This window comes from Triplophysa rosa, linkage group LG5 (genome assembly GCF_024868665.1).
Source record: "Triplophysa rosa linkage group LG5, Trosa_1v2, whole genome shotgun sequence".
NCBI lineage: Eukaryota > Metazoa > Chordata > Actinopteri > Cypriniformes > Nemacheilidae > Triplophysa > Triplophysa rosa.
In genome coordinates this window covers 2,524,280-2,535,578 of record NC_079894.1, presented here as the reverse complement: position 1 = coordinate 2,535,578, position 11,299 = coordinate 2,524,280, and the positions used below count along the sequence as shown (strand labels likewise).

General features: G+C 41.9%; 1 protein-coding gene across 1 annotated transcript in view; it reads left to right on the top strand.

Moving 5' to 3' along the window:
* si:ch1073-391i24.1 (receptor-type tyrosine-protein phosphatase mu) overlaps positions 1–11,299 on the top strand; it is a 72,543-nt gene that overhangs the window by 5,524 nt on the left and 55,720 nt on the right. Inside the window, exons 5-6 of the mRNA XM_057333425.1 lie at positions 283–418; positions 11,258–11,299. The exon at positions 11,258–11,299 is cut by the window's right edge and continues 110 nt beyond it. Coding sequence (XP_057189408.1) covers positions 283–418; positions 11,258–11,299 — 178 coding nt within the window. The remainder of the gene's footprint in view (positions 1–282; positions 419–11,257) is intronic.

The following is an 11,299-nucleotide window of genomic DNA, read 5'->3' as shown; positions in this document are numbered from 1 at the left end:
GTGCGTGCGTGCGTGCGTGCGTGCGTGCGTGCGTGCGTGTGCGTGCGTGTGTGTGTGCGTGTGTGTGTGTGTGTGTGTGTGGATGAATTCATGTATAAATTTCTCGAGCCCTTTTCATAACGTAGTAAAGCACGTGCAGAGACACAGAACTGTCACCAGTATTCTCACAAAGTATTCCCCATGAGATGAGAGAAATCATTCTGCCTGCATCACTGAGCTCAGAGCGCTGATTTCACCTGATCTTTGGCCTGTGTATAACCTTTGACCTTTGGTGGATATCAGGGGCGGCCACCCACAAACCCAACGCCGTGGAGCCGGAGAAACAGACGGACCACACGGTGAAGATCGCTGGCGTGATCGCAGGAGCTCTGCTCTTCATCATCATCTTCCTCGGTGTCGTGCTTCTCATGAAGAAACGGTAAGAACCTTCTCCACTCCGCGGGAACACATGTTTGTGATGTTGGTTACTGCTCAAGTCATCCGCGGTCGGTCGAGGGTTTTGGTTTGTGCCGAGAGAGTCGATGAGATCTGGAGGTTGTCCAGAGTTTACCAGCAGCTATTAATAATAGATAGTTCTCCTGGCCTTTCTATCGGCTCGTCCTCATCGCTAAATTATTCATCCGTTAATGACGATGAGCCCCATTAAAATGCTTCATAATAGCCGGATGAGAAGAGGTTTTCTCTGACGTCCGAGAAAGCACAAGCGACGGAGGAAACTTGAGACGGATGAGAGGTGGGCTGATAAGAGTGGAGGATTAGCCGGAGGCTGGTTTACATTAGCCCGCTCTCCCGCCGGCCGCGCACATCTCTCGACTCATCTCCAGCAAATATTCCACTCCTACGGGCTTTGACTCACACACACGCCGCCTGCCGTCACATACTGTCTGTTGGCTTTTCTCAACATGATGTGTTTGTGCTGCGGCTTCAGCGTTCTCCATCAGGACCACATTAACATCTTCAACACAGACAGCGAGTGTTTTTACAGACATGATTTGTGCGCACACACACGTGAACAGACTAGAGTTTATATTTTACAGCTGTTTAAAATAGAAAATACTAGATATTTTTGTTAGACATATCGTTCTATCTTTTGCCCCAACTTGCTACAATAGAAAAGTTATTATTATATTTTATTTCGTCATTATAAATCTGTGCTGTTTTGCCTTTTTGGTGTGTTTTAAAGGGATAGTTCATCCAAAAAGGAAAAGTCTGTCATACATTTCTTTGTTCCAATGAACACAGAGAAAGATATTTGGAAGAATGTGAGCAATTTTCAGTTCTGGGACATCATTCACTACCATAGAAGGATGTTTGTTTTTATTTTTTGTTCTGTTGAGCACATAATGAGATATTTTGAAGAATTTAGGAAAACAAAGAGTTCTCGGGCACCATTTAATTCTCCCTAGTCAATGATGTCCCGCAACTGAAAATGACCGACATTCTTCCAAATATCTTTCTCTGTGTTCATCGGAGCAAAGACGTTTATACAGGTATGAAATGACATGAGCGTGAGTAAATGATGATTTTTGGGTGCACTGTCCCTTTAAGATACTTACAAACATTCTGCATCATAATGTGATCATTTCTTCACTCTCGTGTCACCTCAAACCTTTATGAGTTTCTTTCTTCTTCAGAACACAACAGAAGATATTTTGAAGAACATTGATCGTCAAACAACACGGAACTCCATTTTGACCACAAAACCACTGAGACATTTCTCAAAATATCTTCTGTTGTGTTTCACTGAAGAAAGACTCACGTACAGGTTTACAAACACACGAGAGAGAATAAATGTTTGATATTTGACTGGAGAAAGCTCTTATATGATCTCATATAGCGTATGATGATGTATTCGGGCTGTTTCAGGGTCGGTCTCCATCCGTTACTTCACAGATCGTCGGCTCGTGTTGGGTAATGCCAAACACTGGATTGGACACATGTCACGGCTTCTGAGCGTGGATCGCTCCGTGGTCGTGTTAATTGAATCTCGTTCAATAAAGCTAAATCAAACGAATGAGTGAATTGAATCTGTGGCATTTATTTGCTTTAATTTGTTGAATTCGATTAGAAAGAAGAGCGGGGAGTCATGCTAATTCCCTTTTTAAAACGATCAGCACAGTTCATCCGGTCATTTATATCACAGCACATTTCTCTTCTCGTGTAATGTCGGCCTGACAGTCACCGGGTCGGTTCATTCTGTCCTCAGATGTCTGATTTTTCAAAATATGACTGAACGGCTTCACAAAGGCAGCCTAGAAATACGCAATTTGATTTCCAGTAAAAAACTAAACTGTCATCCGGAGGAGACGGCGGTGCCAGTATCAAAACCTGACTCCCCATTAGATTACGACTCCCCTGTTTTCCCCTACGAAGGTTATGGTTAGGATTAGGTGTGGGGGCGGGCTTTAGAAATAGGGACCAATCACAAAGCAGCATCCTAAGTGAATGAACCAATCAGAAGTAGGGGAGTCAAAATCTAACGGGGAGTCCGATTTTGACACGACACAGCGGGACGCTCGCTCTGAGAGCCGTGTTCAGGTTTGTCACGTACCGTGACTCTCTCACACGTGACGTGTGTCACCACGGCTGTTTGTCTTCATTTGATATCGTTTTCAAACATTAATATTTTTTACTTTTTCTTTCCTGTCATTTCCATCCCCTTCCACTGCTAAACCCCTTCACCACCCCACTGGGCAGGAGAACGTATCAGTCCTACACTTACTACCTGTAAGTAAAACGTCTTTGTACAATGTTAGTGTCATGCTATGCTAGCTCTGTGCGCTCAAGCCTGCATGACTGGCGTCCGGACAGGCCTTATTTTCAATCGGAATGACAGTTAACAGTCTGCCCAACATGCTTTTCAGTGTTGAATTCTCTGTGATCTTACACGGTAAAAGCATTCAACAACACAGTGCTCGTGTGGATTTGGATGTGAAATGCCTGTCTGTGATGATGATTTGTGATTAATGTAACGCTTTAGGTTTAATATCAAAACTAACAATCTCATTCTGCTTGTGGACGATTGGAAAAGCCATTTATTTCCCAAGACTAGTTTTTGTCTTTCTGTTGCCCAGCACAGGGATGGGAAAAGCATCATTCCCGAACCTGGACCCATTCTTCATCACTCATCATCATCATCTTTCTTTCTTTCACCAGCATTATTTCCGGTCATTCTGCGCTTCTGCATGGTTTGTGTTAGTGGCATGCAAATGAAGTCCATTAATGTCCATCTTCAAGTGATTCTTGTGCTTCATGTTGTTTGTTGTTGATCTTGCTAAGGTGTTTGTTTATTTGTAGGTTTGGGAGTCGAGCACCAGTTCCTTTTAAATCAAATATAAATCCTGACGTTTGCTCGCTGGCTCTTCTCTGTCTTAAAGCTTTTTCATATACTGCAAAAAAAGACTTTCTTAGTTAGTATTTTTGTCTTGTTTTCCAGTACGAACGTCTAAAGATTCTTGAATCAAGATGCATTTGATTGATGAGCAAAATGACCTGTGAAAATAAGTCTTGTTTTTAGACAAAATATATAAATTTCAATGAATATTTGCTTAAAACAAGCAAAAAAAATCTGCCAATGGGTTAATAAAAATAATCTTAAATTTAAGGGGTGATATGACACGGCTCAAAGGAATATTATGGTTTGTTTTAGATGTGATGTAATGTGTCTACAGGATTTAAGGTTGATAAACGCTGTATTCTCCACACACGTGCATGTTTGTATCTCCTCTTTGCTCCGCCTCTCTGAAACACACAGATTCTTTACAAAGCTCATGGCTCTGAAAAGCGAGGTGTGCTGTGATTGGCCAGTTCACCAGTGTGTAGTGATTGGTGGAATACTGCAAGCGTGTGAGGGAAATGTGACGCCTCTGACCATATTTGGAACATCAGGTTCCTCTTCAATTGTACTGACAGGTACGCCCACCTTACTTGCGTCTACATTTGGGCGGTCTTAGTCAAATCAGACCACCAACTGATGTAGATTTGTGGGGGTGTGGCTACACGAGGTGTTTCAGGCAGGTCTGGTGAGCATTCGCTTTTACGTAGAATGACTCTTTTGTTCCCACACTTTCATGTCTGCAATCATACGTGTTTAATACATGCATGAGCGACTTATAACACACCACAGACACAGAACAACACGTGTTCACGCCATATGACCCCTTTAAAGTTGACCTTTTCCTTTTTCACTAAATTCAAGATTATTTTTCATACCCCATTGGCAGATTTTTTTTGCTTGTTTTACGCACAAATTCACTGAAATTTCATACATTTTGTCTAAAAACAAGACTTATTTTCACAGGTCATTTTGCTCATCAATCAAATGCATCTTGATTCAAGAATCTTTAGACGTTCGTACTGGAAAACAAGACAAAAATACTAAGAAAGAAAGTCTTTTTAGCAGTGTACACAGAGTAAAGAACGGCGCAGGAATGGTAAGGTCATGTGTGTTGTTTTCTTGCGGTTAGAACTTCAATATCTCGAGTGGTTGGAGATTCCCATCTCGGTGTATTTTTATGGAATAACTCGAGCAGATTTTCTCGGGCAGATTTAACAAGGCCGAGAACGTGTCGATCATGAGTGTGTTGTGTCAGTCTTCAGAGTTTGTTGCGGGAGCGGATGTGATTGACGTTGCAGGATGAGGACGCGCGTGTGTAGTTTTTGTCATGTCATCAATAAAGTGGACGGGCTGAGGTTTGCGTCCCTGAGGACACCATCAGCGCGCACTTATAAACTGACAGGAGAGTCCGACCGACAGCGGTCTGGCAGATATTCCACTCCATTTCAATGCAAGAAAAGCTACGGGCTAAAGTAGCTCGATAAAAACAAGTGATGCAGGCCGTGTTTCACCACACCGGTCATGTCCAGATCCTGAAACTGAGGCGGATTCCGTGTCAATCCATTGAAACATGAAATATCAGACAAAAAAAACTCAAAACTGATCCCATTTACTTTCTTAATTGACATTTGTGACGTGACTCTGAAGGATTCACTGATGTATGATTCCAAACACAACGGATTGGTCCGATATAATGATAAGCTGAAGGTAGTTCAGAAGGTGTTTCGTGTCTTTACTCTCTGTTGGGTCTCTCTCGTCTGCGGTTATCCAGCACGCTACCCACAATTCCCCACTGTTTCCCCCGTCAGACTGCCTCTAATAAGACTGGAAATGTACACACGGATCGCCTACATACCTGCTGTACTTCAGAAAGGAGACGATACCCACAATGCAGTTCAGTTTCATCTCTGTGTCCAGCGGGCTGTTATTCTTAGATAAATGCTTTGGGCGAGCGCACAGAGACTCTGTTTTCACTGAGTTTTAGTGTGATGTTCATCACAGCAAACCCCTCACATACACTATATCCTCGAGTCTGTCTGGGATAGAAATGAGTTGCTTTCAATGAATCCATCCACGTCTCTCATTTAATGGTTCATTTGCACCCAAAACTTAAAGACATTGACAGAAATTCTAAAACGTCTTAGTAAAAATGTGTTTATATGTAAACATGCCTCGATCATTTAAAATCAGATTGACTGAAATCAGGAATATGTCAAGACTTTCTTTTGATACAGAGCGTTTCATCTGACCCCAGTTAACTTCCGGTTTGTGTTTGGCTCGTGTCTAATAATATAACTGTATATATTTGATTTCATTTCTTTTTGTATTATTATTTTATTGTATAATAATTGTATTAAATAAACAATTTGTTGAATTTTGTTGTATGTTCATTTTATTAAAGTCCCAGTGAAATTAAAAATGACACTTTACATTTTTTTATGAAAAATTGCAGTGGTTATAGTAAACAGCTCATCAATGTGGGTCATTTTCTTTTTAAAATTCATGTGCCCTCATAATCTTCAGTTAAAATCTGAAAATGCACTTCCGCCCTGAAATGACGATCCATCTCAAATGACGTTAATTAGACGGTTTGGGCGGAGCATCTGTTAACTCCTCCCCTTCAACTGTCAGTCTGCTGTCAGTTTCATTTCAAAATGCAATGGCTGTTTCCACACATCCAATCAATTTGTAGTGAAAAATGCAAGCCACGCCCACTAATTTTCTCCTTTGAAATTCCTTTTCACTTGGAAATGTGTCAGAATACGGAAGACCATCGTAACCTCCAGTTCATGGGGACTTTAAACAGAGATACTCTTATTTTAGAGCTGGGAGGGTCTGTAATACTTCCAATTGGAGAACCCTTAACGGCTAACAAAACCCATTGACATCCATTCAAAAAATAGCATCCGGTCTCCTATCCTGCGTTCCGCAGAAGCCAGGGCATTAGCATTAGCCGTTACACTTTTTTGCCTAATGGTTGCAGGCTTTCCTTTTAAAAGGGCTTTGCTTTAAATATACAATTTGTTGAATGGGTCGTGTAGTTTAGTCGCATTTAAAGAAAGCGTATGGTACACTGACATCTAGCGGTTGAGCTTGGTATCGCAGTCTAAAGTCAAAATATTGAAGAGACAAGTTTAGACGAGTGACGCTTCTTCTCGGTTTCTTTTGATTGTTATCAGAAATAATCTACAGGCGCTCTATTGTTTGTGAATGTGTACCGGAGGTTAAGGGCAGTCCATGAGTGCGCATATGTGCAGTAACGTTTTTTTATGTTGTTACAATGAAACCGACTTTTTTCCAAGATTTAAAAAAATAAATGTGTGGTTTTTTTAGATGCAATGTACTTGTCACAGGAAGTCTTTGACAGTGTTTTTTGTTGGAGGATGGTTAGTATCAAGCTCGTGTTGATGATAGACAGATTTATTGGCAGTGCTTCTCATTTCTCTGTGTGTGTGTTTGACAGCTTGTGTTTGGACAGAAGTGGTGGTGTTGACGGGGTTTGCTGTGAGATGTGGGGGGGCGTCTCCATAAGGCTGCCGAATGAGATCAACAGGAAAGATGTTGAGAATCAGGACAGCGGGCGGAAACATTGCCGTCTGTGCATGCATTACATTACATTACATTACACAACGTTACGTGACATTTATATTTATGCTTTTATCCAAGTTACAACAGAAACAGAATTTGACTAGGGCTGTAGTCAAGTCCACCTTTGTCGATCCAAGTCCAATACCAGGACTAGTCGAGACCGAATCAAGACCGAGTCTAAAGAGGTTTGAGTTAGGGCTGTAGTCAAGTCCACCGTTGTCGAGTCCAAGACAAGTCCAAAGAGGTTCGAGTCCAAGTCAAGACCGAGTCCAATTGAGACAGTCAAGACAGAGACAGAAAAAAAATCATGACTACAAGACCACATACTTAACTATTGAGAATTTTTGTGATGCAAGAGACAGCATATCTTCTATTTTCATTATTGGTAATGATCAAAAAGACAATTTTATTTTACCTCAAAATAAGGCAATTTTATTTACTTTAGGTATAGCACTAAAGTCACAAAGCCGAAGTGTAACTTCACTTTTTTTTATTGAAGTGTAACAATCCTATTCTGCCAATAGAAAATGTAACAAATAACCAGCAAACACTTGAATATGTTCCCATTCTTGAACTTATGACTTAGTGTCCCCCAAAGTAACCAACCCCCCCACACACTTTTTTAAGGAATTTTTTAACACCTTTGTGTGTGTGTGCGCGTGTGTGCGCGCCTGCCCGTGCTTGTGCGTGTTCGATAAAGGAGCTGCCAGAAAGAGCAGAGGCCCCACGGCTCGTTTAAAAGCATGTTTCGGTGCCCATCCTTAAATAACATGTTCATATCGAAATGACAATAAAAATACGATCAATCTGATCTTGAAGCCCTACTTTCTAAACTCATAACTACTTTCTAAAAATACTCAAATGCAATGCTAACTCTGAAACATGGCATTAACTCACCTCTCTTTGTGATGCCTTTGCAGGTTTCTTACAAAATTGGATGTTGTCCCACAGGTTTCGGAGAAAGTTTTGTTGCAAAAAGTTTGCTTTTAAGCGCACTGTCGATACATTTATTATGGTTTGTAAAACCAAATGTTATTATGCCGCTGCTCGCTGACATCGTGCCTGATGAATGATTGATGCTGTTCAGTTCGCGCCGCGGACGAATCGTTCATTCAGACCGGTTCATTATTATAAGTGAACCAGTCAAACCATTTGACCTGAATTGTTCGCTTTAGCGTCTCCCGTAAACACTTAATATTACCCACAAATTAATTCAGTTCTTCACTTTCTGGCGTGCATGACAGTCCCGAGGACTTGAACCAATATACCGGAGTTATTTAATTACACCAACAGCACACAGTGAACTGAACTGCTGTGTGAAGAGAGAACTTATGAACACGCGCGGCTCTCGTTCTTGAGTCAAGAGTCGGCAACAGTTTTCGGATCACAAGAAGCATGCTCTATCAATGTTTTGTTTTGAAGGAGAAAAAATATATATATATATCTGGACTCAGTCGAGACCAATGACCTAGTCCGAGACAAGTCCGAGTGCAAATACCAACGAGTCCAAGACAAGTACGAGATCATAAAAAAACGTCTCGAGTCCGGACTCAAGTACTACAGCACTAGTTTGAGTCCAAGTCAAGACTGAGTCCAAAGAGGTTCGAGTCCAAGTCAAGTCCAAATGATACGGTCCAGACAGAGACAGAAAAAAGAATCCTCTTCAGAAATCAAGACCGCATTCTTTATTTGTAATGAACAAAAATCGGATCAAATTAGGTCATTTTATATACTTTAGGTATAGAAATTTCACCAAAGTCACATAAAGCCGAAGTGCAACTTCAGATTTTCAGTCTTTTTATTGTAGTGTAACAACAACAAGTCACATTCTGGGCTTCCAATGGGAAATGTGCCCATTCTCAGTTTGTTGACTTGTCAGTGATAACTGCATTGAATCAACATCACTTTTGTCACCGCAATTCATGTTGAAAGAATGTAGAAGTTTCACCAAACATCATTATTGTGATCAGTATTTTCTTTAGTTGGGTTCTTGATTCTTGTGTTTTAACGTTTGGTTTTCATTGTCTGTTATAACAGTGTTCTAAAATACAATTGTTGAGGCGCAGTATCACAGTAACAGTTTAATTTGGCACAGTATCTTAGCGTTGTGAACCAGAACACTCAAATCAGTCATTTAGTATCATTTCATTTAGTATTATTTATAATCTTTTTTACAGGTCGACACCCTTCACTAAAAGTAACCTTCTCCAAGAGGAAAGAGAATTAACTTAATGAAAGTCAAGAGTCCAACTAAAGCAAACATACAGTAAATGCTTCATCAATGATTTTGTTTGGAAGGAGAAAATATCATCGGACTCGGTCGAGACCAACTAGAACATTTGGCGAGTCCAGTGACCGAGTCCGAGACAAGTCCGAGTGCAGATACCAACGAGTCCGAGACAAGTCCGAGTGCAGATACCAACGAGTCCGAGACAAGTCCGAGTGCAGATACCAACGAGTCCGAGACAAGTCCGAGTGCAGATACCAACGAGTCCGAGACAAGTCCGAGTGCAGATACCAACGAGTCCGAGACAAGTCCGAGTGCAGATACCAACGAGTCCGAGACAAGTCCGAGTGCAGATACCAACGAGTCCGAGACAAGTCCGAGTGCAGATACCAACGAGTCCGAGACAAGTCCGAGTGCAGATACCAACGAGTCCGAGACAAGTCCGAGTGCAGATACCAACGAGTCCGAGACAAGTCCGAGTGCAGATACCAACGAGTCCGAGACAAGTCCGAGTGCAGATACCAACGAGTCCGAGACAAGTCCGAGTGCAGATACCAACGAGTCCGAGACAAGTCCGAGTGCAGATACCAACGAGTCCGAGACAAGTCCGAGTGCAGATACCAACGAGTCCGAGACAAGTCCGAGTGCAGATACCAACGAGTCCGAGACAAGTCCGAGTGCAGATACCAACGAGTCCGAGACAAGTCCGAGTGCAGATACCAACGAGTCCGAGACAAGTCCGAGTGCAGATACCAACGAGTCCGAGACAAGTCCAAGTGCAGATACCAACGAGTCCGAGACAAGTCCGAGTGCAGATACCAACGAGTCCGAGACAAGTCCGAGTGCAGATACCAACGAGTCCAAGACAAGTCCAAGTGCAGATACCAACGAGTCCGAGACAAGTCCGAGTGCAGATACCAACGAGTCCAAGACAAGTCCGAGACCACAGAAAACTGTCTCGAGTCCGGACTCAAGTACTACAGCGCTGAATTTGACACATTTAAGATAGAGACGCAGGGCTGAATGTTAACGAGAAATGGAGTTGGAGTATGTCTGCTGAATGAAAACCGAGTCAAGTTTGTCCTAATGGAATATTGGTGTGTTGTTTAAAGTGGCTAATGTGATGTATGCGTCGAGGAGCGTCATAAGCCGTTAGCTTTTCTCATCAATCACGTCTTCGTACCTGCTCCCTTAATGCTCATGAAGTTGGCTCGGCTTTAATGGAGTTCTGCAGTTCCGTCAAACTTCTTGCATCTCCTTACTTTGTGGTTTGGCTCCGTTTCCAAACTCGCATTTGAAATTGCACGCCGATCTGCTTTGGGATCCAGAACTCGGCCTCGGGCGCGAAGCCCCTCCCGCACACGCTCATTTGCTCCCACAGATTTGACTGGCTAATTTGCTCTGGTTTGCATTTTGCTGTGCACGAGACGTTTGAAAGACGAAGGCGTGTTCGAGGCAGAGATTGACTGAAGCAGAATTGGAGCATTTCCCTCTGATCTCTGGTGACGTTTGCTGTTTGGAGAATGGAAATAAAGCGCTCGGGCTGGTGTTATAATCACGGAGAGCTGGTGTCCTGGCAGGGCATTGATTAAAATTATATTGGGATTTAATTGGGAGGTTTAAAGCGTCGTCTTCATCAGACTTTGGTCATTAAAATGAATCTCTCTTGATGATTTTAATGGCATATCACCTCGAGTGCTCTCGCGAGCGCTGCTGTTTTCACTCCACATTCTCTTGTTTTACTGTTAATCTGACTGAACACAATAATGGTTATTTTTTATATATTTATCGTTTTTGGCAGTATAAAATTTGAACATTTCCGACAGTAATATTTTGCATTGTTGTCACATGATTAAAATGAGTTTTAAATTCACCGAGTGATCTTCATCTGAGAAATAATTGTGTATTTTATTCTGTTTTGTGTCAAATGCACATTTTGGTGATTATAGAAGATCTTTTAGATCTTTTGATGCATACTTCAGTGCACTTTATATGCACACTACAGAAATAAAAGCGTGTTGGCGGGTCATCCTCAACATGCTTGCATGATCAGAAAAGGGTTGAGCATGCTAACGCTGTTTCTGTTTTGTGATTTTTCTTTTTAGAAAACTGGCAAAGAAGCGCAAGGAGACTCTGAACAGCACACG